At 52.6% G+C, this 27,986-nt stretch overlaps 1 protein-coding gene across 2 annotated transcripts; it reads right to left on the bottom strand.

Moving 5' to 3' along the window:
* Positions 1-7: 7 nt before the first annotated feature.
* On the bottom strand, positions 8-27,950 carry AXL (AXL receptor tyrosine kinase). Of its 2 annotated transcripts, XM_044257357.1 has the most exons (20): positions 27,398-27,950; positions 25,949-26,171; positions 25,510-25,610; positions 24,810-24,986; positions 20,146-20,226; positions 19,883-19,998; positions 15,856-16,066; positions 15,417-15,556; positions 14,597-14,747; positions 14,361-14,387; positions 13,034-13,166; positions 12,632-12,723; positions 9,599-9,694; positions 9,372-9,449; positions 7,879-7,971; positions 7,368-7,489; positions 6,620-6,729; positions 3,069-3,228; positions 2,489-2,625; positions 8-1,874 (listed from the first exon to the last, which is right to left on the bottom strand). In XM_044257357.1, the coding sequence occupies exons 1-20, from the start codon at positions 27,459-27,461 to the stop codon at positions 1,523-1,525; spliced, it is 2,664 nt and encodes an 887-aa protein (XP_044113292.1). In that variant the 5' UTR covers positions 27,462-27,950; the 3' UTR covers positions 8-1,522. The 2 variants fall into 2 exon arrangements, with proteins under 2 accessions (XP_044113292.1, XP_044113293.1); XM_044257358.1 differs by lacking the exon at positions 14,361-14,387.
* Between the last annotated feature and the right edge of the window lie 36 nt (positions 27,951-27,986).

Below are 27,986 nucleotides of genomic sequence, written 5' to 3'. Positions count from 1 at the left end.
ACAGAAGGGTGGTTATAAAGTTTTATGTGATCTGAGCCCCTCTGGAGGTGCCAGAGTCTGTCCACACCTCTCCATAATGGGGGGCTTGAGGGATTGGCTCAGGGGGGCAGCATGGCCCAAAAGGAGGGAAACTGCCTCCTGGGGAAAGGAGGCATCCCCAGTGCATTCTTGCACAGGCTTGAGGGGAGACATACCCCCACAGGAGGGGAGGAGGAAGCAGAGGTGGCTCAGAAGGGGAGAGTCACCCAGAAGAATACTCTAAAATTAGAACCTTGGCATCATACCTTGGAATTCAAGACCTGTAGACCTTTAGAATCTGACAACATTTGAATCATAGAACTACAGTGCCTCAGATCTTAAGACTTAAAACTGTGGATTCTTGGGCCCTTAACTAAAATCCTAGAAAGGTGGAATGCAGCATAGAACCTAAACGTGTCCAGCATTAGAAATGATTAAAACTTTGGTATCTAGCTAGTCACAGCTAATTGTAGTCTTATACCTTAGATGCTAAGGATCCAGAATCTTGACCTAATAGAGTCTAACGAGTCTTGGAACATAGAACAGAACAACATTAGAATCTTAGAGTTTAATAATCTAGAATCTTGAAGTGTATGGTCTAGAATCTTAGACAAAGAATCTAGGTTCTTAGACTAAGTTTTAGAACATCCCATCTTAGAACATTAGACCTTTCAACCTCTATCTTTACACTCTTGGAATTTTTGAATTTCAGATTCTAGACTCTTCAATCTTTAGGATCCAGAATCTCATAATAAAGAGTTTCAAGGATCATAAAGCCTTAGAACTTAGAATTAACCATTATTAGACTCTTAGGACTTGAGAAGATAAAATCTTGAAGACTAATGATGTAGTCTTAGAGGCTGAGGATTTACAGTCTAAGAGGCTTAGAACTTCAAATTTTAGAACATTAGGCCTCAAAAAACCTCCGTGTCTAGAATTGTAGAATCTAGAATCTTATACCCTAAGGACTTAGAACCCTCGAATAACAAAATCTAGAATGATAGAGCCATGGATTCTAGAACTAGAATCTTAGAGCTTCAGAACCTAAAATCTTGGTGGGCTGTATCAAGAATTCTAGAACCAGAAAAATCTCAAACCACAGACTCTGAGGGCCTTAAAATATAGGCCTCGAAACTTCATGTCTGGAACCTTAGCACTTTAGAATCAGAAACTTTGGGATTTTAGGCTCTTAGAGCCAAAGACTAAGAGCATCTTTGAAACCTTGAACCTTTCTTCTAGACTCTTTCAACCTTAGAATCTAGAATCTTGGAATGTTAGACGCGGGAGGACCCCTAGGAATCGCAGCCCAACCCCTTCCTTTTACACACCGGGACACTGAGGCATGGAGAAGAGAGAGAATTTGTCTGGGGGTAGAAGTAGAATAGGTGGGAAGAGGAGGCTGTAGTCGGGGGTGAGGCCTGGAGTGGGGAGAGTTGTGGAAAGGCTCCCCCAGTGGCAGTGCCTAGCTTGGATCCTGAGAGGGAGTCCCAGGTAGAGCGTTGTCTCAGGCTCCATCCTCCTGCCCTGGGGGAGGTGAGGAGCTCCTGTCGGTGGGCAGGGTGGGGCCAGGGGCTGTAGAAGGGCAGAGGACGTAGCGTCCAGCGGGATGGACCTCAGCCGCAGTGAGGCAACTGCAGGAATCCTTAGGGTCAGGCTGGGTTGGGGGGTCAGCTCCTCCAGCAGCTCCAAGTGGTTCAGGATGACCCCCGCCCTCATCCATGTTGACATAGAGGATCTCGTCGGGCTCCTGGGCAGGGGGCAGGGCCTTCAGCGTCTTCTCCAGATCTTCCCGAAGCTCTGAGAAACTCGGCCGGTCCCGGGGGTTTAGCTCCCAGCACCGGGACATTAGGGCATACCTGGGGCAGCAAAGTGAGGGGTGAGAGACAGCAGGAGCTCAGAAGGGGAGCATTCTGGGAGTTTGGAAGCATTTCATGGAATTGGAAGGAACCGTGAGCAGTTTGGGGGCTTCTGATGGGATTTGGGAATTCTCAAGAGTTTCCAGAGGGGGTCCTGGGAAACTTGGGAGCTGGAAAGGGTCTTGGGGAAGCTCTCTGGGTATCGAGTGGTATTCTAGTGAGGATTTGCTAGAGCAGATTTTGTCCCTGAAAGCGCTGGATCAATGTTCTGCTCTCCTCTATGTGCTGTGAGACAGCAAAGTTTGATAAGCTCCTGAAGGATGCTGAGGATATCTCCGAGGAGACCCTTGAGTTTGGAGAAGCTCAGGACAGCAAACTGGGGGGCTGGCGGAGGGCCCTGGGTATTTAAGAGCATTGGGGGAAGGGCAAGAGCTCAGGAGTCTGGGGTGAATTAGAATTTGGGGGCAGTGGGAGGGGTGCTCACGTGAGTTCCTCAACAGTCTGAGGGGTTCTGTGCAGGTTGTAGAGGGCTGGGGCCATGTGGGGGTGCTCAGGGTCTTGGGAGTGAAATCTGGGATGGGGGAGGGGGTGGGCGGGGTCATGAGGATCCTCACAGTCCGTCCAGACAGCCCACAGGCTGCTTCAGCCTGTTTCCCTGGCACAGGTAGTCGTAAATCTCGCTGTTCTCCACTCCGGGATATGGGGTCTGGCCCCGTGTGGCAATCTCCCACATCGTCACCCCAAAGGACCACTGTGGGGGGCAGAGGGGACAGAATTAGAGGGTCTGTTCTGCACATAGACACCCCCAAACGCATGGGTTCATGGGTACACCCACATTTTTGTGCGCACGTGTCCATCGCTATCTTAGCGGGTACCCATTCCTCTTCACTGCAATACCGGCGCAGGGACACTCTCACAGAGGTCACTTTTGTGCACATACGGACGTGCCCATCCATGCACACATCTACACACATACACATACTTATCGCCACCTCTCCCAGCCTACACTGTCCACACATCTCCCGTATGAACCTGCCACCTCCTAAACCTGTACATGTCCCCAGCATGTCCACACCACCATTCAGAGACACCCAGCACAACCCCAGACATGCCTAACCCTCACCACCAGGCCCCTGTGCTGTGAAATGAACAAGCCACTGACTCCCCACTCCTGTGGGGAATCTCCACACCTACCACATCGCTCTTGCTGGTGTAGACACGGTCAGCCAGGCTCTCAATGGCGATCCACTTGACGGGCATCTTGGCAATGCGTCCCTGGCGGTAGTAGTCCCCATTGTAGATCTTCTTGGACAGCCCGAAGTCCGCCACACACACAGACATGTTCTCATTCAGCCTGTCCAGATTGGGAAGAGGAATGGGGTGACTGTACTGCCCCCTCCACTGGAAAGCCTGCCCTCACTCTCAGACACGTCTCCATCTGCCACTCTGGCTGTCCCTCCTTGGGGCTGAGGATCCGTCAACCCCAGACCGAAGGGAAATGTGTCCCATCTTGTTCGGTCCATATGAAGTTTCGTAAGCACACCCATGTAACCAGCACCCAGATGAAGAAACAGAACATCATGGGACATCATCTAGACAAGGAATACCACAGAGCAAAGAAAAAGAAGGAACTAACCAATATGTACAGAGACAAGGGCTAACCACAAAAACATCACGCTGAGTGAAAGAAACCAGACACAAACGAGTACAAACTGCACGAGTGACATTTATGTGACATTTATGTGACATTTAAGAACAGGTGACTCAAGTCCAGAATAAGGGTTTTCCCTTGGGGCAGTGACTGGGAAGTCCATTAGGGAGACTGCCAGGGCCTAGAAATGTTTTTTTTTTTTATCTTCATCCAGTGCTGGTTGTTTACATGAATCCACAGACAAGTAAACATTCATTGAGCTGCACACGTAGGATGTGGGTGTTTCAGTGTATATAAAATAAACATTGATTTTTTTTTTCAAATATAAGAAAGAAGGAAACACATTACATTATCAGTCCTTCCTACCCCTCCAAGGGAAGCCACAATCTTCCTTTCTTTTTTACGCAAAGAACTTTCTTTTCTTTTCTTTTTATTTGTTTATTTGTTTTTTTTTTAAAGATTTTATTTATTTATTTGACAGAGAGAGATTACAAGTAGACAGAGAGGCAGGCAGAGAGAGAGAGAGGGAAGCAGGCTCCCTGCTGAGCAGAGAGCCCGATGCGGGACTCGATCCCAGGACCCTGAGATCATGACCTGAGCCGAAGGCAGCGGCTTAACCCACTGAGCCACCCAGGCGCCCCTATTTGTTTATTTTTTAGGAGGTGGGGGAGGGACAGTGGGAGAGAGAATTTTTTTTTAAAGAGTTTATTTCTTTTTGACAGACAGAGATCACAAGTAGGCAGAGAGGCAGGCAGAGAGAGAGAGAAGCAGGCTCCCTACTGAGCAGACAACCTGACATGGGGCTCCATCCCAGGACCCTGAGATCATGACCTGAGCTGAAGGCAGAGGTTTACCCACTGAGCCACCCAGGCGCCCAGGGGAGAGAGAATCTTAAACAGGCTCCATGCCCGGCACAGAGCCCAACATGGGACTCCATCTCGAGACCCTGAGATCATAACTTGAGCTGAAATCGAGTTGGATGCTTAATGACTGAACCACCATGTGCCCCCAGGAACTCTCTTTAAAAAAAAAAAAAAATATATATATATATATATAAAATATATATTTATACATTTATATATTTTTATTTTATATTTTTATTTATATATTTATATTTTTATATTTTTTTTAAAAGATTTTATTTATTTATTTGACAGACAGAGATCACGAGTAGGCAGAGAGGCAGGCAGAGGGAAAGAGGGAAGCAGGTTTCCTGCTGAGCGGAGAGCCCAATGTGGGACTCGATCCCAGGACCCTGGGATCATGACCTGAGCTGAAAGGAGAGACTTTAACCCACTGAGCCACCCAGGCGCCCCTATTTATTTATTTTTAAAGTAGGTTCCATGCTCAATGTGCAGCTTGAACGCACGACCTGAGATCAAGAGCTGCATGCCCTACTCCCTGAGCCAGCCAAGCACACCTTAAGATTTTTTTAAAAGTAATCTCTACTCTCAACATGGGGCTCAAAACCACAACCTGGAGACCAAGAGTCACACATTCCACTGACTGACCCAGCCAGGCACCCCTTGATATTTTAACAACAAAAAACCAGGTGCATAACAATGGGTTGTCTGCTCCCATTTTCAGTGTCATTATTTCATAGGGGGCTTGCTCAGGATCAGCCCAAGTTGCAGAAGGAAAGGAAGTTCCATTTTGACTGAGTCTATTGAAGACTTTACATACATTTTCCAGTTAACATGAAATACAGGGAACAGAGGAACAAGGCAAATGCCAACACAAGGAAACAGACACATATATGTCATATCCTGTAAGACAACAGGCCTGGTCTCTTCCAAAAGAATATGCTGTAAAAATATAAAAGGCAGGGGAGGGAGGCACCTGGGTGCCTCAGTCCACTAAGCATCAAACTCTTGGTTTGGCTCAGGTCATGATCTCAGGGTGGTGAGATCAAGCCCTGCCTTGAGCCCTTTGTAAATCTCCACACTCAGTGCAGAGTCTGCTTATCCCTCTTGCTTCCCCCTCTGTCCCTCCCCTTGGCATGAACTCACACTCTTTCTCTCCATGAATAAATAAAATATTTTTAAAAATATGATGGGGGGGAGGCTATTCCAGATTTAACTAAAAGTGTGTATGTGGGGGGGACCTTGAATAGATCCTGATTGGGGGCAAGAAAAACAAAAAACAAAGCAAAATAAAACAAACAAATAAAAAACAACCCTAAAAGACATTCTGGAGGACAACTGAAGAATCTGAATATGGATTGGATGAATATGAAGTTATGTTGCAGAATTATTGTTACTATTCTCAGATGTGACAACAGAACTATAATTTACATGTAAATTCTCATTCTTAGGAGATAACCTATTGAAGATTTAGGCAACTTGCTTTGAAGCAGTTGAGGAAAGAGAGAAAGGCAGAGAAGAGAGGAGAAATATGGCATAATTGCCCCCAGGATGGTGTACGGGCATCCACTGAACAAGTCTTCCAACTTTTCTGTGAGATTGGACTTTCTCCACAGAAAGAATTTGAGGGGAAAGAAAGAGATGTTCATGTTCCCGAGAGTTGCGAACGTTTACCCATCTTGAAGAAGATTCCAATTCTCCAGCTCCAGTTTCTGAGTCCAATATTGTAATGAAACTAATAGTGGAAGCCTGTGTTTGTATATACATGTTCCATCCTGACCTTAGTTTAATTCTGGCTTATTTTCTGGGATGTCTGTTGGTGGGGGAAAGGAAGGTGTCTGGTCCCCTTATTCAATATGGCTCCTTGCTAAGGGCAGCCCCAGGCAAGATAGTCAGCATGAAGGGATACAGAGATGAGGCTTCAATGTCCCCACTGTCATTGGTCATCTCTGCCCCTTTGCTCATGTCATGCCACCCACTGAGCCCACCCTCTTGCCTCTACTCTCTCCACATTCAAATACCCCTCCGGAATCTCAGTTCCAGGCTCCCCTCCTCCAGGAAGTCTTCTCCAATCCCCTTGCTGAACTTCCTATCCCAGTACTGAGTTCTGGCCTGCCTGAGGGGTATGTGTGTCTAGACCCCTCTTCCCTCCTAGAAGGAGGGATGCAGCTCTCCTGAGGAGGGGACGGTGAGGTGGGGGTGAGAGTCGTTATGGAAGGCTTAGCACTCACATGCAGTTCCTGGCAGCCAGGTCTCGGTGTATGAATCTCTTGGTACTCAGATACTCCATGCCACTGGCGATGTCTGCCATGAACTTCACCAGCATCTGAGTGGGCAGGAACTGGGGCAATGTAGGAAGGAGTGGAGGTCAGCAGAGTCCCTGAGATCCATCCCTCCTCCCTCCCTCCTTCTTTCCCTTCCTGTGTGTGCCTATCTCTGCCTTGCAGTGGTTTCCCATGGCTCCAAGAATTAAATCCAACCTCTTTCCAACAAGGCTCTATATAATCGCCTCCTGCCCTCCTGTTCAAATTGATCTCCTACTGCCCTTGACCTGGACGTGCGACCAATGCTCCAGCCAGGGGCCTCCTTTCTGGTTTTCAGATGAACTATGCCTGTTCCCGCCTCTAAGCCTTTTCCTCTGTGCTATGTCCTTTGCCAGGACTGCTTCCCCCCAGATCTCCCCACCTCCCGCCAGTTGGCTCTTCCTTCAAGGTCACCTCCTCTGTAAGACCTTCTCAGTCCACCCAAACTACCTGCCTGGCCTCCCTGTTGTTCACTTGACTCTCTTCCTTTCCTAGCAGTTAAATTTCTCTTGCTTATTTATTGGTTAACTTTTTTATTGCCTGGTGCTCTCACTGGCAGACAGCTCCACGAGAGCAAGCTCTTGGGCACTGTGGTGTTCCCAGTGTCTGAGTGGTGCTGGGTACCTGACAGGTGCTCAGTGGATACCTGGAAACCAGACAAGTAAATATCCCTCACCACTGGCTGGTCCCCAAGCCGGGAATAGAGAAGGAAACTGTGCAGGTCTCCATGTTTCATGAAAGGTAAGATGACCACGGGTGCTGGGAAGCCCTCTCGTTCAGAACCCTGGAAACAGACGCCTGAGGACCCCCCAGGCAGCCCTGTCACTCCAGCTGGCCAGGAGGGGAAGCCATCCCCTCCCTCAGTTCTCTCTCTTCCTCCCCTTCAAATCTAAGTTCCAAACTGATGGGGGTGGGGTGGGTGGTGGGTGGCAAGGACCAAGCTTAAGAGAAGCCATTTCCAGCACTGTTCCCAGGGAAGTTTCCAGAGCCCTCCTGGGGACCTCAGCTATTTCTGGGAAAGGTCAGAGGTCACATTCCAAGCTGAGGGAAAGAAGGAGGGGGGAGCTTGAGGGTAGGGGGAGCAGGGAGCCTGGAGATTTGATCTTCCCAGTGCCGGAGGGAGGGGTCTTCCTCCTGGAGTGGCTTCCATGGAGTCCTGGGCACCCTCAATCCTGCCCCTCCCTCACCAATGAGCCTCATGACGTTGGGGTGGTCAAATTCCTTCATGCAGACGGCTTCACTCAGGAAATCCTCCAGCTCCGACCTCGTACAGATAGCAACTTGGGGGAGAGAGGAAGGTGGATAAGGAAGAGGAGAGGGGAGGGAGGACTCCTTCCTCCTCTCTTTCATCATCATCGTCATCTGTGCCTGGTGCTGCACTCAGCTATATGTGTGTGTGTGTGTGTGTGTGTGTGTGTATGTATATATATGAACTCATTTAACCCTCTGAGGAGAGACCATTATTCTCTGTTTTAACAATGGGGAAACCAAGGCACGGAATGGTTAAGGAATCTGCCTAAGGGCACACAGAGCTTGCAAGTGGAAGAGGCAGAAGTGAAGGCCAGGTGGGCCGGCTCTGAGATCCAGGTGCACACACCATGCTAGGCTGCTTCCCTGGGGATTCATCCCATTACTCCCTTTTTACAACTTGGGACACTGGCTCAGAGAGGCAAAGCCACTCACCCAAGGTCACACAGCTGGGACTCAAACCTAGGTGGAGAACGTAACCTGGTACATAAAAAGTGTTCAATAATGAATGAATGGGAAGACACTGATGGCTCCATAACCCAAGCTTTTAGCTCCACTGATTGAGAAAGGATCCCCCTCCTTCACCATCAGCTGCAGCCTGGCCCTCCCCGTATGGAAAAGACTTGGCCCTGGACTTCCTGGGCTGTGTGACCCTGGAGTGGCTCCCGCCCTCTCTGACCCTGTAAATAATATAGTCGTAGTCCACATTCCTTGCACAGACCACTTACCACCCCAGCATTAAGTGCTTTGGCTCACCCTAGGAGGCAAGGATATTACGATCTTTTTTCTCAGCTCAGAGAGGGAAAGTCACTTGCCTGAGATCACACAGCTGATAAATTATGAAGCTACATTCCAGACCTTCCCCCACCAAGGGGGCTGGCCCCCACCAAAACTACATTTCCCAGGCTCCTCTTTGTACTGTTCATACTGTTTCCTGTTTTCCTGTTGGAGTTTGCCAATGGCAAGACTGGCAGGTGGGCGGGTGGAGAGGGAGAAGTCAGGGTATTTCACTCTGTCCCTTACCACTTCTAGCATTGCCTTGATGGTGGCTGTGTGTTTCAAGCTTGCACAAGGCAGCCTCTAAATCTGCAATCCCAAATCCCACCAGGCATCCCTGGTCATGGCTATGGTGACACCACTTCTTCACTCTGGCCTTAGGTCTTAGGATGGAATTATGACTGTCACTAATCTCCAGCCTCACTGCTCCCCATCATTCCGGTGCCTTTGTGATAAGTCTCCCTATACTAAATCCCTTCCATTAAAGCATCTAGTACGGACTCCACTTCCTATCTGGAAACCCTGAGATTCTGTGGCAAGGCTGTTTTTCGACTCACTCTTCTGCTGCTCTTTGGCCTCATTAGGGCCATAGGGAAAAGCCTTCAGGTGAGGGGTCAGGGGTCCCATCCATGTGGACATGCAAGCTCAGACTCACTCTTCATTGTTTTCACAGCCACCTTGAGGATGGAGTCATCCTGGTTGAGCTGGCCCTCCATCACGGCTCCAAATTCTCCTGTGGGGGACAAGAGGGAGACACTGACCTCAGTGGGTGCTTGGGGGGACTGCATTTCCTGTGACAGGGTATGGGTGGGGAAGTGAAGGACTTCGTGGTTCAGGGGAATGTGTGTGTGCGCTGGGGGTGAGGGGAGGCGGGGGGCTCACCTTCTCCCAGCGTCTTGCCCAGGGCTACCTTATGCCGGTCTACCATCACATCCCGAAGCTTCTCTTTCAGCTCTTCGCTGATGCCCAGGCTGTTCACTGTATGGGGGCAGGGGTGGACAGAGCCATGGAGCAGGGCTGACACTCAGGAGACATTTGGATGTCAAGAGGGATGTACCATTGTTAAAATACTGAAATACTTCAGCATTCATTCAAAAACAGCTACTGGGGGCGCCTGGGTGGCTCACTGGGTTAAAGCCTCTGCCTTTGGCTCGGGTTGTGATCCCAGGGTCCTGGGATCGAGCCCCACATTGGGCTCTCTGCTCAGCAGAGAGCCTGCTTCCTCCTCTCTCTCTCTGCCTGCCTCTCTGCCTACTTGGTTTCACCTACTTGGTGATTTCTATCAAATAAATAAATAAAATCTTAAAAAACAAACAAACAAACAAACAAATAGCTACTGCCCTGAGCACACCTCCTGCCCTAGCTCCTCCCCTAGACCCCCCAAATCTTCTCCCAAACCAGCAGCAAAAGGGTTAGAGCCTGTCACATAATCTTGTACCACTGGGCACCCTGATAGGTCAGTGGTACGCCACAGCAGTTGCTAAAAATATTTCTTAAGTTTATATTGAATTACAATCTGCATAAATCACAAGGGAGCAGCTCAGTGATTTCTTTCTGAGAGAGAGAGAGAGAGAAAGCACACACTCCCAGGTGTGAGATGGGGAGGAGGGGCCCAGAGAGAGGGAGAGAGAGAATCCCAAGCAGACTCCCTGTTGAGTGAGGAGCCGGACATGGGGCTCAATCTCACAATTCTGAGATCACGACTTGAGCTGAAATCAAGAGTTGGCTGCTTAACCAACAGAGCAACCCAGGTGCTCCTGTCTACTTTTTAAAAAGATTTCTTTAGGGGCGCCTGGGTGGCTCAGTCATTAGGCATCTGCCTTTGGCTCAGGTCATGATTTCAGGATCTTGGGATCAAGCCCCACATCGGGCTCCCTACTGAGCAGGAAGCCTGCTTTTCTCTCTCCCACTCCCGCTGCTTATGTTCCCTCTCTCACTGTCTCTTTCTCTCTCTGTGTCCAAAAAAAAAAAAAAAAGATCTACTTATTCTACAGAGAGCACACCCGCCAGCGGGGTGGGTAGGGACACGGGGGAGAAAATCTTCAAGCAGACTTCCCGCTGAGCGGGGATCCCCACCCGGGGCTCGATCTCACGACCCACGAGGTCATGACCTGAGCTGAAACCAAGAGTTGGGTGCTCAATTGACCGAGACACCCAGATCCCCCGGCTCAGCGGATTTCTACAAAGCAAACACAACAGTGTAACTAGCACCCAGGTCAAGAACAGACCATGACCCGCCCTCTCAAGAGCAGCCACCTTCCTGATTTCTCTTAGCATAGACTGGCCCTCTCTGTTTGGGGATATTATCAATGTGGAATCATATACTGTGTTCTTTTTTGTCTCTGGTTTCTTTCACTCAACACGGTGTCTATGAGACAGCCATAATGTAGCTCTCACACATAGTTGTGATTTATTTTCGTAGCTCTATAGCAACAGTTCTCAAACTTATTGGCCTCAGGACCCCTTCACAGTCTTCAAATTATTGTGGATGGCAAAGAGCTTTCATTCAGGGGGCTGACACAGATCAACACTTATTGTATTTTCAAAATTAAAATGAATGGGGGCACCTGGGTGGCTCAGTGGGTTAAGCCTCTGCCTTCAGCTCAGGTCATGGTCCTGGGTCCTGGGATCGAGCCCCGCATGGGGCTTTCTGCCTGGCGGGGAGCCTGCTCCCCCACCCCATCACCTGCCTCTCTGCCTACTTGTGATCTCTCTGTGTGTGTCAAATAAATAAATAAAATCTTTAAAAAAATTAAAATGGATGGAGTTTTCAAACACAAGAATAAAGAAGCAGATGTTTGTCAACAGAAAGAGTGATGACATCATCATGTATTAGAGAGCTTCTTGAAAATTCCACAGAACACGTGTGAGAGAACGAGGGTGCTAAAGGGCAAATAACATATCGGGATTATTACGAAAATAGTTTTGACCTCATGGATCCCCTGCAGTGGTCTCAGGGACCCCCAGGGACCAGGATCACACTCTGAGAATCGATGCTGCACGTTACCCTACTAGAGCACCATGACCTCCTTGCTTCCTATCCTTGCTCCTCTTGAATTAAATGTCTTTCCCAGCCTCTTCCAATATCTCCCTGGGGCCCCGCCAGTCTTTTCATGGTGTGCTGGGGAGAGACATCGCTCTGTCCCTTTCCTTCCTGGATTTAAGTTGCCTCAGCTGGAAAGAGGAAGGGATTTGACGACATGGCCTCTGGGGTCCCTTCATGGCTGGGACCCTCCTTAATTCCACAGTCTCATGGAGAGTCTAGAGTTCTAAGAGCCTCTGGTTTTCAAGATCTTAAGGGTCTATGGTATTGATCCTGGAATTATTTCAGCCAAGCTTGATTCTACCTGTCTAACATTCTTTAATTCCTAGAGGCAGCTCAGGGGATGGACTTTCAGAGCAAAATGACCTGATTTCGAAGCCCAGCTATCCAACCTGCAAGCTGCATGGCCTTGAGGAGGTCACTTAAACACTCTTGTGCCACTGCTTCCTCATCCGTGCAGTGGGGGTGGTGGGGAGGGAAGACGTACCTGCCTCACTGGGTTGTCGTAAGGATTCAATTAAATGACATGTGTAGCACCTGTCACATAGGGACTGCTGGGGTTGGCTGTCACCCCTGGCTTCACGATCATCCTACCATCCTCGTCCTCTTCATCGCCATCATCATCACATTGTTCTAGGACCTGAGGCTCTAAGGTTTGGTCTTCCTATGATTTTTTTGGTCTAAGACCCTATTATTCTAAGGGTCTGTGTGATTTCACAGTTCTGTTGTTGTCAGGGTCTGTGGTTCTAATGACCTATCATTCCAAGGTCTTCAGGAACTTTTGGTTCGGGCATCAACAGAAGCCCAGCGGGCCCCAATCTCTATGCTTGTCAGCCCCCCACCAGGGCGGGGAGGTGTGGGGGTTCACTTACAGGTGGCTTCAGTGGTCCGGCGACTGTAGGACTTGCGAACACGGTATCTGACCACCAGCTCACCCCTTTCCACTGTTGGTTCAAACACCTCTCTTGGGGGGAATGGGCAGGAGGTGAGGACAGGGCAGAACCAAGTGCAAACCCCTCCTTCTGAGAACAGTGAAAGTGAACACCACCCTACTCCCAAGCCGCCCCTCACCCCGCCAGCATTTGCTAAGCATGTCTGGGACTTCTACCCCACACCTTCCATTCATCACCCGGACCCTGGATCTCATTCTGATTCTTAATCGGAATCTTAATCGGTAATCTCTTGTCCCACACAAGCCTCCTCATGGTCTCCCTGGCCCAAGCCTCTCCATCCCAGTTCACACAAGCCTCCCCACTCACCTAGTTCCAACTTACCCATAGCGGGTCTCCTTCCTCCGGCGGTGGACGAGGAACAGAGCCAAGATGAGGACACAACCAGCGGCCACAACGGCTCCCAGCAGTACGTACCACCAGGGCCATGAGAAGGCAGGGGCGGGGGGCTCACTCACTGTCAGGGGTATGGCACACAGGTCATGGGGGAAGCCCTGGATCCCGCTCCCTGGACCCCAAAGATGTGACATTGAAGGGAAACAGACGTGGAAATATCTAATGAGGCATGGGGTAGGTAGAGGCATTCACTTCTCCGAGGAGATGAACTTGGGTCTGGAAAGCAGGGGAGCGGGGGGAGAGAATGCATGGAGTGTAGGATGGGTGTGTGGGGCGTGTGCAAGGAGAAGGAGGCTTATGGACAAATGGCCAAGGAATGGTCTTGAGGAGTGCGCGCTGACAATGGAGGGGTTTCCATAAAGCAAAGAATGGGAGAGAAGTAAGTATGCAAAGGACGGTGCACAGAATGTCAGAGGAGTATTGGAGGAGTCTGGGGTATGTGAACGAGGAGTAGTCAAGGAGTTTTGGATATAAGTAGTGAGCAGTGATTTGTAAGGATTTAACTGTGGTGTGAAAGGAGCATGGGCATGGAATGAGCTGACATAGTGTGTAAAAAGGTGGGAATGGGTACGTGCTGAGTGTTCCAGGAGTTTGGTGTGGTGGGTGTGTGCAGAGCGGGAATGGGTTAGGACTGGCGAGGGGTGAGGAGTGTCGATGGGTGTGCACGGAGACCTGAAGAGTGTGGGATAGCGCGGACCCAAAGTTTTCCAGGATATATGGATATATGTGGGATATGTGGTGAAGGTGTGAAAAATGTGCAGTTTGTGAATGAGAAGTGTGGGTGTGTCCTGTGTTTGGGAGGCATGGGTGAGGAACCAAGGACTGTAATAGGATGACTGGGAAAGGAAGCTGGGATTAGTGTGAGAAGGGTATGGAAAGAAATGTAGGAAGGCACGTAAGGAATACTTAAGGCTAGTAGTTTGGGTTACAAGAGATGATCTGGAACAGGACTAGGAGGGTACAATGGCTGTAGGAGGAATGTTCGAGAATTGCCGGAGAAATATTGAGAGGGATGGATTTGAGCGGGGATAACTCATCTGTCTGCCCATCCATCCAACCACAATTCACTGAGTACCTATAATGTGCGGGGCCATTCCAGGCGACTCCATCAAGGACCACACAAACCCCAGAAGTAGAAGATTAGAGTGATGAGTTTGGGAAACATGAAAGCAATGGCAACGGGTATGTTTGTGGCGATGGGATCCTCAGGGGGCGTTGAGAGAAAGGAGGGAGGAGAGAGGGTGCGAAGTCTTACCCAGCTGGTGGACTGGTTGTCCTTGTCCTGTGAGGAGAAAGGACAGAGGCAGGACATGCTCAGAGAGGGTAAGGCTGGTGTGACATGGATGAGACTCTCATTAAGCTTCCAGGTGGGAAAAGAGCCTAGATTGGGGTAAGTAACACTGAAAGGTACAGGGAGAAAGTCAGGGGCATCAGGGCAAGACAGGGTCCTTGAGAATGGGTTGAAGGGGGCTGAGCAGGACTGGGACTTACCTGGACGCCAGGGCTCCAGGGGCACAGGGAGGCTCCAGGGTCCATCCCCAGCGGCAGTGTAGGCTGCCACACACACTGTCAGGTTGGGGACAGTCCCGTCCCCCCGCAGCTCCAGGATCACCTCTCTTTTTAGCCCTATGTCCATGAGCACCTAGGATGTCGGCTGGAGTGTCAGGGTAGAGTGCCCCCTATCTGCCCTTAACTCTTAAAACTTCACCCTCAGCCTCAAATCTCCATCTTTCCAAAAGCCCCCTCCTGCCCCCAACCCCTCCTCCCTACCTCCTCCCACCCTTCATTCCTCGCCACCACCCCTACCTCCATTCTCCATCCCCACGCCCACTCCACCATCAGCTCCATGAGCACCGAGCACTGGCCCTTTGCCTCATTAACTGCCCCTTGTCAAGTGCTAGCAAGGGGGGACTGAACCCCCATCCCCATCTTTCCACTCACGTTCCTCTATGCCCTCCTGATCTCCCACCCAATCTCCCACCCCATCTGTCCAGCCTAGGGTGCTGTTGCTCCAACACCACCTCCGTGCCCATTAGGAAAAATCACCCCTTCTTCAAGGTGTTTTAGGATTATCTGCTATAAAAGCATCACAGGACATCTGGAAGTCTACTGAAACACTTTGTACAGTGCTTTTAAATAGCCATTCCCTACCCCTTCCCCAGACCCCTTAAACCTCCCCAGAACGTGTTCTCCTAGGTGCCGTATGATCTTGTACTACCCCGACCCGCACCACTGTCCTGTCCACCCTGACATTTCCTCCCCATCTCCCTCCTCCCAGCCACTCCACCCCAGCCCTGCCAGCAGCACCCACCTCGGGGGTGTCCTGGCCTCGGTAGGCCAACCGGTACCCCAATAGGGTGCCCTGCAGGGGCGCCCTTGGCTCCTGCCAGCGCACCAGGGCTTGGCTCCCATTCCTCATGGCGCTGACATTCTCGGGGGGGCCCAGGGGCACTGGAGGACAGGGAAGAGGGGAAGCTGGCACCCCCACCTCTTCCTGACCCCCTCCCCTGTTCCCAGGAAGCGGGGGCAGAGTGCAAAGGGAACGCACGTGGGCACCTCGTGCAGGCCTGCCATGAGCGGAAGCACAGGGGAGAGGTCTGGGAGAGATGCCAGTGGGCCACGCTGGGGAGTCCGGCGCTGGGTGGGAGGGACTGAAGCCACTTGGGGTTAATGGGTGACAGGAGATGCCTGGGGTGGCACAGATGCGAGCCGTGGCGAGTGATGTCTGCGTCACACCAGCCCCTTCTTACCTCCCTCCGGTGTCTCCACAGGAAGCCAGTGGGTCCAGGGTGAGGGGCCCTGGCTACTGGTACAGGCGACCCGGATGTGGTAAGGAGTGTGAGGACGGAGGCTGCCCAGTCGAAGGCGGTGAGGGGGAACAGACGCTTGCAAGGTGACAGGCTCCTCTGGAGGGTCTGGCTCTCCCAGCCAGACGCCCACCCCATCGTCTGACAGCACGGCCTGGGGAGAGGGAAGGGGCTTGAGGATGGGACGGCCAGGAGATCTCAAGACGGGGCTCACACAAGTTGGTAGGGGTGGTCCTGGGGTGATGACACAACTTTGCAAGGGTAAGTGTGTGTGTGTGTGTGTGTGTGAGAGAGAGAGAGAGAGAGAGAGAGTGAGCTCTCCGTGCTGGTGTAACAGGGGCACATGCAGCTGCAAAGCGAGAAGACCTCCTAGGTGCATGATGTGGCTTCGTCATCACTTGTAAAAGCCACCTCTGGCAAGACTTGCCCGCTCTGAGCCTCAGTTTCCTCATCTGGAACATGGGCGCTTGGAGGAACAAATGCCTTCCAGGGCTACCTAAAGGCTGAAGGTAGGACAAGCTGTGTGGAGCAGGGCAGGTGATCAGCATCAATAAAATGACAATGACATTCAACCACAGACAAAAGCAACATCCTACAAGAGAAATCAGAAGAGAGGGCACCGCTGGGGGCTCAGGGATCCTTGTGGGTGGGGAGCTGGTGGGTGGTGATCTGGAGGGTGATGACATGGATGAACATTTGTGTTTAACAATCTAGGTGCACACTGAAGATTATGCATGTTATGCATATCTGAATAAAAAAGCAAAGCCCTTTACACATCGGCGCTCATCTGACCCTCAGCTCTGTGTTTGGGTACCATGGGCATCCCCACTTACAGATGAGGACAGTGAGTCTCAGAGAGATAGAATCACTTTGCCCAAGGTTACCAGATTGTCACTGATGAAGCTGGGAACTAAACCCCAACCTGTCTTCAAACCTTTTGCCTTGGGGCGCCTGGGTGGCTCAGGCCGTTAAGTGTCTGCCTTCAGCTCAGGTCATGATCCCGGGGTCCTGGGATCAAGCCCCACATAGGGTTCCGCACTCAGCAGGAAGCCTGCTTCTCCCTCTCCCTCTGCCCTCTCCCACTTCTGTGCTCTCTCTATCTCTCTCACTCTCAAATAAATAAAAATCTTTAAAAAGAAATAAGAACATTGGCGATAGTAACAATACTTCTCCTCTGTTCAGAGAGGCAGCAGAACTTGGTGCTGAGCAGAGACGCTGGATCTGGGGTTCAGATCCCGCCTCTACTAGCCCCTACCACTGTGCCTTAGTTTCCTCATCTGTAAAATGGGATAACAACAATGTCTCCCTAACTTGCAGGGTTGAGTGAACTGATGCTTGCAAGCATTTAGAGGAGCCCGTGCATGGTGAGTGTTTATTGCTATTATTGTGTGTGTGTGTGTGTGCATGCGCAAGACAGAAGTTGCCTGGCTACAAGTAGCAAACTTTGCACGCCCTACACAGCGTTCCCAGCTGGGACACTCGCCTGATCCCCAGGAATAACACGATCAGCATGGCAGGGACCACAGCAGGTATAGACATTTGTACAGCCCTGCCACACATAACCACAACCTCTACAGCCACACACCACAAGGATGCTGCCACCTCCCCTCAACACCGGGGGAGCAACCAGGAGACCCAACCACACTGTCACACTGAGTGTTCTCAGAGGGAAGTTTACCACTTACTGGTGTGGACCCAAAGAATCTTGGATATCCAAGTCCTGGCTTGGGTATCATTTGCTGTGGGACCTAGAATGGGTGTCTTTATTTCTCTGAGTCTCCGTTCCTATCTCTGGAAAATGGGCATCTAAGAGTCCCTACCTGGCAGGGTATGAGGCTCGATGACACACAGCACGGAAGCCGGTTTGTGCATCCTATAGATGGTTAACGTTTCCCGAGTGTAGACTCTGTATCAAGCACCCCAGCAAGCGCAATCCTGGTTGAACTCGTGGTCTTTTTGCCACCACCCTCTGAGTTCAGTTTCTTTTTTCATTCCCATTTTAAAGATGAGGAAACAGAGGCCCAGAGAGGTTCAGCAACTTGCCCAGAGTCCCACAGACGGCTGTGGGGAAGGATCCCACCATGAGGTCTGGGAGGGTGGGTAATATGATGGGGGTGGGGGATGGAAGCTGTCCCATGCCCGCTCTCTGACCTACAGTGACAGAGAGAAGGGGAACCTCTGCTGGGACAAAGGGGACACAGGGACATAGGTCCAGACAGTCAGCCTCCTGGTGCCCACTCCCACTTCTCTTTTCCCTGCAGCCCTCCCATTCGAACCCTCCTGCCCCAGGCCAGGCACAGCAGGAAGTGAACCCTGGAGAAGGAAGAGGACACACTTCTGCTTTTCTTTGACACTGGACGCATGTGGGTTGGGGGGTACAGCTGATGCCTGACCTAGCATTTGAGATCTCCCAAGTGGGCCCACGCTTGAAGAATGAATCAGTTTTATCCTTTAAAGCCCATGGGGAGGGCAGCTCACTTCCCCTCTCCAGGCCTCAGTTCCTTCCCTTGAAAATGGGAAGATTAGCAGATTACTTTCTAGGGTTAAAATGACAAGTGGATGAGATAATGCCCAGGGCACGTAATTACAAGAAAGACAGCTCTTATTTGATCAAGTGTTGGCTCTGAATGGTCTCCAAGAGGGTGAAGGGGGCTGTTTGGGTTTGGGGAGATGAGGGTTCAAATCCCACCTCAGCCACTTCCTGGCTGTGATCCTTGACAGGTTGCTTAACTACTCTGAACCTTAGCTTCTACATCTGGAAAGCGGGAGTCTCCACAGACCCTGCCCCCACAAACACACATAAACACATAAAGTCATAACATAAGGCCCACCACAGAAATGACACTCCATAAACACTGGGCATTACTAATTATTGTCATCTGTCGTGGCAGACACTGTCCCGCCCTCACTCCAACTTCCAGATCTCAAAGAACTTCAGGCCAGAATTGGGTCTTGTATTCAGAGATCTGCGTTTGTTTTTCTTAGCGCAGACTAAGAACGACTCTGGTGCTGAAGGCTGGGTCTAGAACACTTCAGGTCAGGGACTCTTCCAGCAAATGTGTCCTACTCTAGTCAGACCCTGCACTGGGCAATCGTGAGGACCTAGTGGTGACTGAGACCGGCCAGGACTGGTCCTCCCAAAGATACCGGTCCAGTGGGGAGAGAGACTCACCCCTCAGACAGCGGCAACCCAGAGTGATCAGGGCTGGGATGGGAGAAGCACAGGGCTGTGGTCACCTGCTGGTGACAGAGAAGGCGATAGTAACAATACTTCTCCTCTGTTCAGAGAGGCAGCAGAACTTGGTGCTGAGCAGAGACGCTGGATCTGGGGTTCAGATCCCGCCTCTACTAGCCCCTACCACTGTGCCTTAGTTTCCTCATCTGTAAAATGGGATAACAACAATGTCTCCCTAACTTGCAGGGTTGAGTGAACTGATGCTTGCAAGCATTTAGAGGAGCTCATGCACAGTGAGTGTTTATTGCTATTATTGTGTGTGTGTGTGTGTGTGTGTGTGTGCATGCGCAAGACAGAAGCTGCCTGGCTACAAGTAGCAAACTTTGCTACTGGACCTATGCTGTCTTAGGATTCCCACTCTAGCCAGAGTCAGTATTACTAATACTAAAAAAAAAAAAAAGTTAAAACAGCTAATGGTTTATTAGGCATTACCTATGTTCTAGATACTATTTTAAGTTTGGTCCTTGTATTCTCTCATTGAATTCTTACAACAAGCCTATCTGCCCATTTTACAGATAAGACTGAAGTCCAGTGAGGTTAAGTCACAAGGTCCCATCTCCTCCAGCTGCTGGTGGTGGAGGGAGGATCTGAAGCCAAGACATCTGGTGTTGACTCAACTGGAGGCTCTACTGCCTCTCAGCACATGCATGGCTGGGAAGGGCTGGTTTCCCAGGAAGGGGCAGGGGGCTTATGTGTGGTGGAAGGAGGAGGGATGAGCCAAGTCTAAGGTCTCACCTGCAGGGTGCAGTGCGTGAGGGGGTAGATGCCGCTCAGGCCTGGGGTCCAAGCCACCTCCAGCTCTGTGGGCTGGCGGGAAACCAGGTGGAGGTCACGGGGCCGCTGGGGAAGCACTGTGGAGACATGAGGGGCAGGGCTGACCCTGGGGGGTCTTTGCCCGAAGCTCCCCTCTAGACCCCCCTTCCATCTACCCCAGCTCTGACCTTTGGGCCAGACCACACACCCTCTGACACCCAACTCCCCAGCTCCTTTTCCTTCACCTGTGATGGTGGCCGTGCGGGACGTGGTGACCCCCTTGGCGTTATGGGCTTCGCAGGAGAAAGAAGATGTCTTGTTCAAGCCTGGGGAGTCATAAAAGAAGAGGCCCAGTGTCAGAGAGGGGAAGGAAGGTTTCCCAGGCCATGCTGAGCCACCACCTACCATGCCCTGCCCGACAATCAGTGCAGCCCACATGGGCTCCTGCTGGAAGGGAGGTGGGGGTTGAGTTGGGAGCACAGGCCTCTGTCCCCAGACACAAGGACAGGCTGGTGGCCTCAGTCTTAGTACCCCACTATGTAGACACATATACACGCAGTCACACACGGGCACACACACAGATAGACACACACACACATACATTCATACACAGAGACACACATATATGCTCACACAAACAACACTCAAAAACACACACACCGAAACACACATACTCATACGTGTACACAGAGATAATTACACACAGACACACCAGGCACATACACCAACACATAGTTATACACACACATACAAAAGTATCCATACTCATACCTAGACACACACACCAACACGCACACAGACATACGCATTCACACAATCACATACTTGCACAAACACAGACACGATCACACTGAGCCAAACAGACATACATGGAGGCATATATCCCTAGCAGACACACACTTAAGAAAAAGGCCCTCATGGCTGTATGTAAAGCCAGAAGTGTTCGCTCATTTATATGCTCTAAGCTCAGCTCCTACCAACTCCCGTCCCCCTCCCCCACTTCACTGGGCTCCAGATGTTTCTGGAACTCAGATATCAGACACGTTCCCATCTCGGAATTTTGCATCTCTGTTCTATCTTCCCACAGATGTGCACAGGGCTCTCTCCCACACTCAATCACATTTGGGACTCAGACCCCACCTTTTCTGTCACTCTGTCCCTGGCCGCCCTGTTCAGAGCCAGGACCCCATGGCCATATCTAGCCTCTCCCCAGCTTTACTTTTCTTCTTTGGCTCTTCTCATCACAACATACTTTACCCATTACCTGTATGTCTTGCTCACTGTCTGTCAACCCTGCTATAGGAGGGCGGGGGTTTCTGTCTATTCAGTCCCCTGCTGTATGCCAAGGTTCATACAGGTCCACAATAGCCCTGCACACAGCAGGTGTTCCATAAATGCTTGTTGAACAAGTGAATGACTTTACGTGTATGCCTTTGTGTACCCGAGTGTTTCTGGGTACGTATGTAGAAATATGAGCCTGTGTAATTCTATGGGTAAGTGACAATATGTCTCTCTTTTTTAAAGATTATGTATTTGAGAGAGAGAATGAGCAGGGGAAGAGGGAAAAGCAGGTTTCCCGTGGAGCAGGGAGCCCCAGGTAGGGATTGATCCCCGGACCCTGGGATCATGACCTGAGAGGAAGGCAGATGCTTAGCCGACTGAGTCAGTCAGGCGCTCCGATATGTACCTTGTGTTTCTGGGTGTCTGCGGGTAGACTGCGTTTGTCTATGGATGTTGCAGGCTTGTGTGTGCCTCCTGCTCGGTCTGCGTGTGAAAGTGTATGTGTGTGTGAGCGCGCGCGCTCTCTCCTGTTCCCACCACCACCACCATCAACCCGCAGACACAAAGTTTCCTTTTCTCAGTCGGCAGAGGGAGCGGAATGAGGGAAAGTCGGCCGAGGCCGGAAGGGGGTGGGCAGGGAAGCTCCCCAGCGCTGCTGCCCAGGCGGCAGCCCGCAGCCAAGGTCAGGTGCCCAGCCCGGCCGCAGCCCCCGCCGGCGGGGGAGGGGCAGGACAGCCCCCAGTCGGCTGCCGGAGGGGGCGGGGAGCCTGGGTCCGGTCCACCCACCTGGCACGTGGGGGCCCGCCAGGGTCACCGCGCAGGGGCTGGTGCTGCCCGTCCAAAGAGCCTCGGGGCGCGAGGGAGTTTTGGAGCCGGGTCCTGTTCCGACCGCAGCATTCCTGCCCCCGCGTGAGTCACCGGGGTGCCCCCTCCCGCTCCGGCACTTCCGGTGGCGGCTGGGGGGCGCGCGGCGCAGGATCCCCCCTTCCTCGGGCTCAGAGGGCACCTTGAGGACGAGGAGAGCAGGAATGGAGGGCCCTGGGACCCGTCCCCTCCAGCGGGCTCTCCCTCCGCCACTGGAGCCGGCCCACTCCAGATGTGCTTCCCAGATGCACAGTCCCTCTCCCTCTCCGCTCCCGCTCCTCCTCCTCCCATCCTCCTCCTCCCACGCCCGCGCTTTTTCCGAGGGAATCAGAGAGATGGAAGGAGAGGGGGCACGCCCTGAGTCAGATCGAGGGACAGACACACATAAACGGACAAAATTCCTTGACACAGCACCTCCCCCCACCCTCACGCTCACACAATGAATCACACTTAACACACAGGGGCCGTTACTGGCACAGAAACAGAAAACCGGGCACTGGCTAAGCTGCATTAGGAGCTGATGGGGTCGCAAACACGCAGTGACACCAGTATCCAGCCAGTGACTTGCACGTATCTACACAGGGTCTGACGTTGGCGCACATACACAAACATATATATCACAAACATAAACACACAGTCAAACACCTAGCAACGCAATATCCTGCCCCCCCCCAAACTGACAAACACACACACCTGCCTGTGGAAATACACACAGGGAATCACACACAGACCTTGAGGTTGGAGTGGTCCAACAGATAGGCACCAGGACATGAATAAGGTTAATGTCGACTTGCTTGCAAACAAACAAAGCCAGTCCTTCAAACACAGCTGGACACTCAGGTCGCTTTGGACACATTTACGGAGAGGCAGACTATACAGAAACTCACTTGCATAAACAGTGAGGCAGACATATAGCTGCCATGTGCCTAGAGGTGACACAGACATACATACATACACTGGCTGGCAAGTTTATCTACCAAGAGACAATCAGGGCTGGGGCTGATACATAGGGAGACGGGACAGAAGAAGAAGGGAGTCGTTACCACCTGCTGTAGATCTCTCTCTCTCTCTCTCACCCACCAACCCACCCACCCACACACACAGATGGGGGTCCATATCAGAGTCACAAACCAACACACCCCCCTCAGGACCTATGCAAAGGAACCCCAGAGACATGTGTGGACACAGACAAATGCGTGGACTGCCACAGTGAGTGAAAACACACCGAGGAAGACTAAACTGTCCACTGACAACATCCTGTCTCCACAAGGAAACAGGTGTCCACACCACGACACACTCACACCCACACCCACAGATGCACACCTGTGACGTGACATTGTCACTTTTCTACAGGGAGCTAGATGCAAAAGAACCACAAAATACTCCCTCCCCTCATTCTGCCATCTCTCCCCCCAAACACACACATACACATGCCACCTTCACACAGCGAGTCACAGCTGTGAACACGCAAGTGCAAAGGAGGACAGAGGCCGGCTGACACAGGTATTCTTAGACACACACACACACACAACACGGCCTCATACACACTGAGACATAGATCTAGAGGGACACAGATACATACAGACAGGACCTCACACACACACTGAGACACACACACACAGACACCCTTTACCACACACTGATACACACATGGGCCCTCTCATGTCTGTGGCGGGGGGGCTGCCCCATTTCCCCTTCCTGGGATGGCATGGGTGGCCCATCCCCCTCTCCTTTCCTATCTCCAGGGTCCTGCCAGGCTGACTCAGACCCCAGAGCCACGGGCCTGAGTCACCCCTCTGGGGGCTGGCATGCTCTCCACCTCTTCCTTGCACACTCAGAGCCCCCGGAATGTTGAGAATGTGGACACCTCCCTCTAGCCCAAGAGACCCTCAGGCAGGAGCCCCCCCACCCTGCCCCATCCCAGTAGACAGAGGCAGCAGGTTGGGGTGCCAGAAGCTGAAGCCCTCCAGGGTCCAGCTGCCTCCCTCAGACTGATCCTCACCCGGCTGTGTTCCTCCAACTCTCCTTCCTCGGTGAGGGAGAAACGGCTATGTGCAGGGACCCTCACACTACCTCTGATTGCGCTGTGATCCCAAGCTAGGTCCTGCCCCATCTCTGTGGTGCGGAAATGGACGGTCACTCTGAAGCCAGGAGATTTTCTGCTGTCACTCAGACCTCCCTGTCCTGTCACTCTGCATCTTAGGCTACCTCTGTGGTCTGTCCCTTCCCACGTCTCTTGATCTCTCTCTCTCCCTGGAACTGTCCTTCTTTCTCCCATTTTCTCCTCTTTCTCAGCTTTCAGCTCTTCTGATACAGAGGTGGGCAGGTAGAGGAGGTGGAGGAGAAAACGGCCTTGTGCTTCCGGTGCCAGGCTTGGGGTCAGGGGCTGACAAAGGGACGTCAGGCCCACACACACATTTGGGCCATGGGACAGCTCAGAGGAAACCCGGGACAAAGAATTCTATTCAGACAAACTGGGGGGAATAAAGAGAGACAGAGGGACAGGGAGACAGACACACACAGAGAAGCAGAAAGGTACAGAGAAAGCAGAGGGAGAGAGACGAGGGGTGGATATGGATAGAGATGCTGAGACAGTGAGACTCAGACAAAGAGAGAAAACAGAGAGAGAGAGAGAGAGAGAGACAGAAAGAGACAATGAAGGACAGAGGGACAGGCACTCACACAGGAGCACAAAAGACTCCTTTGCTCCTTGCTCCCATCCTGTCTGGCCCTCTAGGCAGAGCTGGCTACTCCCCAGACTTACCTGGAACTCTAAGCGTTTGCTGGGGGCCATGGCTCATGGCCCGAGTCAGGGGGACCGCATCCTGGAGCCAGAGAAGGTCCACAGGCTCTGGGGGCCCCTGTGCCCGGCAGCTCAGATTGAAGGGGGTGTTGGCGGCCACAGTCCTGTCCTCAGGCTCCTCCAGGAAGTAAGGCAGGCCTGGGGTGGGGGGTATGGTAGTTGCCAAGGTCCCTCTGAGCTCCCCAGGTGTCTGACTCACTGCAACTTCTTTGACCTCTGTATCTGATCCCTCAGGACATCCGAACGTCCTTCAGATGTCCAACCTGTCAGGCCTCTACCCCCAGAACACAGGATCCCAGTACCCCTGGGTACTTCCCCACCAGCATCTGACCCGTGGGACATCTGAGTCTCAGTGAGAAAAGTGAGACCCTGAGGGGTGGGGGAGAGGCTTAAATTGTACCTCTGACTCCTTACTCGATCCCCAGAATGTCCTACCCCAACCATGTCTGCCCCTAGGACATGTCACAACCAAGCCAAGATATCTTCTCCCCCAGGACATATAATCCCCCCCAGGCCTGCCCCCAGTAATTCCCAGACTCCCCAGCTTCCCGACCCCCTAAATATCTTTGACACACCCAGGCTGCATATCCCCTGAATTTTCCAGCACCCTCTGGCCACTCAGGTTTCCTGTCCGCCCGCGACCTCTGTGCCCAGGGCTCACCCTCCAGCCCAACGAAGCCAGGCTGGGACACGAAGGTTTTTCCTCCCAGGACCACCGCACACTGGTACCACCCCGCGTCTGAGAGCTGCAGGGAGGAGATTCTAACAGGACAAGAGGAGAGACAGAAAGGTTCGGGGTCAGTGCTGGACCCTGGGTAGGGGTCATCAGAACTGCAGGAAGGGGGTCAGGACTAGAAACTCATCAGAGCTAAGTAGTGAGTACTATTATTAACTCGTTTTACAGAAGAGGAAAGTGAAACCCGGGGTTACATCACATTCTCCAAGCCACACAGCTAGCGAGTGGCCACACTGGGGTTCCAGCCCAGGTGGGGCTCCTGCCCATAATTTTTTACCCATCATGTGATGGAGGTTGGGGGTCGGGGAGTGGGGTGGGGACAGGGATCAGGAGGGATGCGGCTGGTCAGGGGGAGGCTGGGCACCTGAGTTGGCTGACCACTTTCCAGTCATCCTGCCCGTCTTCACCCAGGGGCACCTGGGTCTGGGTACTGTCTGCCAGCTCTAGCACCTGTCCATCCCGGAGCCAGGTCACTTCAGGGGGCTCCCCCTGAACCTGGAGTTCGCACCGAAGGGTCCCCATGAGTCCCCGGGCACCTGTGATGTTCCTTGGACTCCCCACAAAAGGGTCTGTCTCAGCCTGTGCTCCTGCGGGGAGATGGGAAAAGAGTTAGCTTAGGAACCCCTGCTTTCCTCCCAGCCTGCCAGGCCCTAAGGCCCACATAGTTGTAAAGTGACCTCAGCAGGGGTGGGGGGGGTGGGGGGGTGGAGGGTGGAGGCTTTGGGGGAGGATGGGAGCCTTCCCAGGGGACTGGGGTCCAGCCTCCAGTCCTTCCTAGGGGCCTCATCCTTGGTCTGTTGGGAAGTAGGCCGGGGATCTGGCAGCCTCCCACGCTCCGGACTGCCTGGCAGGGCCAGGCCCTGTTCCCGCCCCTGCTGCCCTTCCTTAGGGTCTCTAGAGACTTGACAGATCGGCTGGTGGTGGACTGCTGGTGGTAGATGGTGTTGGTAGAGGGCGGCAGGAAAAAAGGTGGGGAGGGAGGGAGAGGAGAGAGAGAGAGAAGAGAAACAGGAAAGGAGAGACAGAGAGAAGCCAGACAGAGTCAAGCTTGAGGACTCAGAGACAGCTGAGGGACAGACCAGAGAGACACAGAGGATGATAAGTGAGGGAGAGACACCCCTGAGAGGGGGACAAAGTTGGGGGAGAGACACAGAGGCAAACAGACAGAGAGACAGAGACATTATAGAGACACCTAGAAAGTAGGGAGACAGAAAGCCGGAGACTGGGACAGAGAAATGAAGCTCCACAGAGATGGCAGTCTACAGCGAGAGCCGGAGGCCCCCACCCCAGAAATGGAGCAGACAGACAGTGATGGGGTAAGGACAAGTGTGTGGGGGGGTGACAGTGACAAGGGTTCCCCCCTAGAGCTCTGGAGTCCTCCTCATCCCACTGCCTAACTTCGTGCTCCTTTCTGGAAGATTCCTTCCGGGGCAGCCCCCAGCTCAGCCCCTCTCCCTAAGCGCCCCCCACCCCTGCCCCGAGTCAAGTCCAGCCCTACTCCAGCCCCGAGGTTCTCTGTCTCTCTGTCTCGCTCTGTGTTCACTTCTTTCCATCTCTGACCCTACCAGTTTCTGTTTCTTGTCCTGTTCCTCTCTGAGCCCCTTTCTCTCCCCGGCCTCTCTCCTCTCTCCCCATTTAACTCATTTAACTCAGTGTCTCCTTGTCTCGCCCTCTGCTGTCCCAAAGACAATCCTTGGGCCAGCCCAGACTCCCCTCAACACCTGCCATCCACCCCCCACTCCTCTCCCTCCTGCCCCAGTCCAGCCCCGGGTCGTCCCCCCACCCCCACCCCCAGCAGGGTCCCATCACTCACCCTTGGGGGCCACGCATCCCCAGCAGCACAGCGCCAAGCACCAGGCCAGCGGGACCCTGCCCATCCTCAGGGCACCACGCAAACGATGCCAAACTTTCCTCAGAAGTTGCTGGGCACCCTGCGGGGGAGGGGGCAGGGCCGGGCTGTCCCCAGCCCTCCCCCCCAGCTCCAGGCTCCCTGGACTTGGCACTGCCCGCCTGCCACGGCTGGGCCCCCGCACTGGCTCTCCTCCGCGGCCGCCGCCTTCCTTGCTCCCCAGCCTCCTACTCTCTCTCCCAGACTTCAGACTTTGGGCAACGCTTTCCCCGCCCCTGGCTCCCCCTCTGCCTCCGCCCACCAGCGGGAGCCCAGGGGGCCACCTGGGCTTGGAGGGGTTAACTCTGGGAGGAGAGGACCAGCCCTGTCTTAAAGGGGCCCCGGAGGGAGGCTGAGGAGGGGGAAGGCGCTCCAAGGACTGCACCCCAAATCCTGGGCCAGCGAGGCAGGGAGGCTGTGCGGTTCTCTCTCCCAGCTCTGGGCGCTGTCCCTCTGGGCTCTCTCCGTGTCTGGTAAACATTCCTCCAGAACTCCACTCCCCTCTCAGCCCTTG

This window comes from Neovison vison, chromosome 7 (genome assembly GCF_020171115.1).
Source record: "Neovison vison isolate M4711 chromosome 7, ASM_NN_V1, whole genome shotgun sequence".
Taxonomy (NCBI): Eukaryota; Metazoa; Chordata; class Mammalia; order Carnivora; family Mustelidae; genus Neogale; species Neogale vison.
Note: the sequence above shows the minus strand (reverse complement) of the source record. Positions and strands in the feature narration are given on the sequence as shown.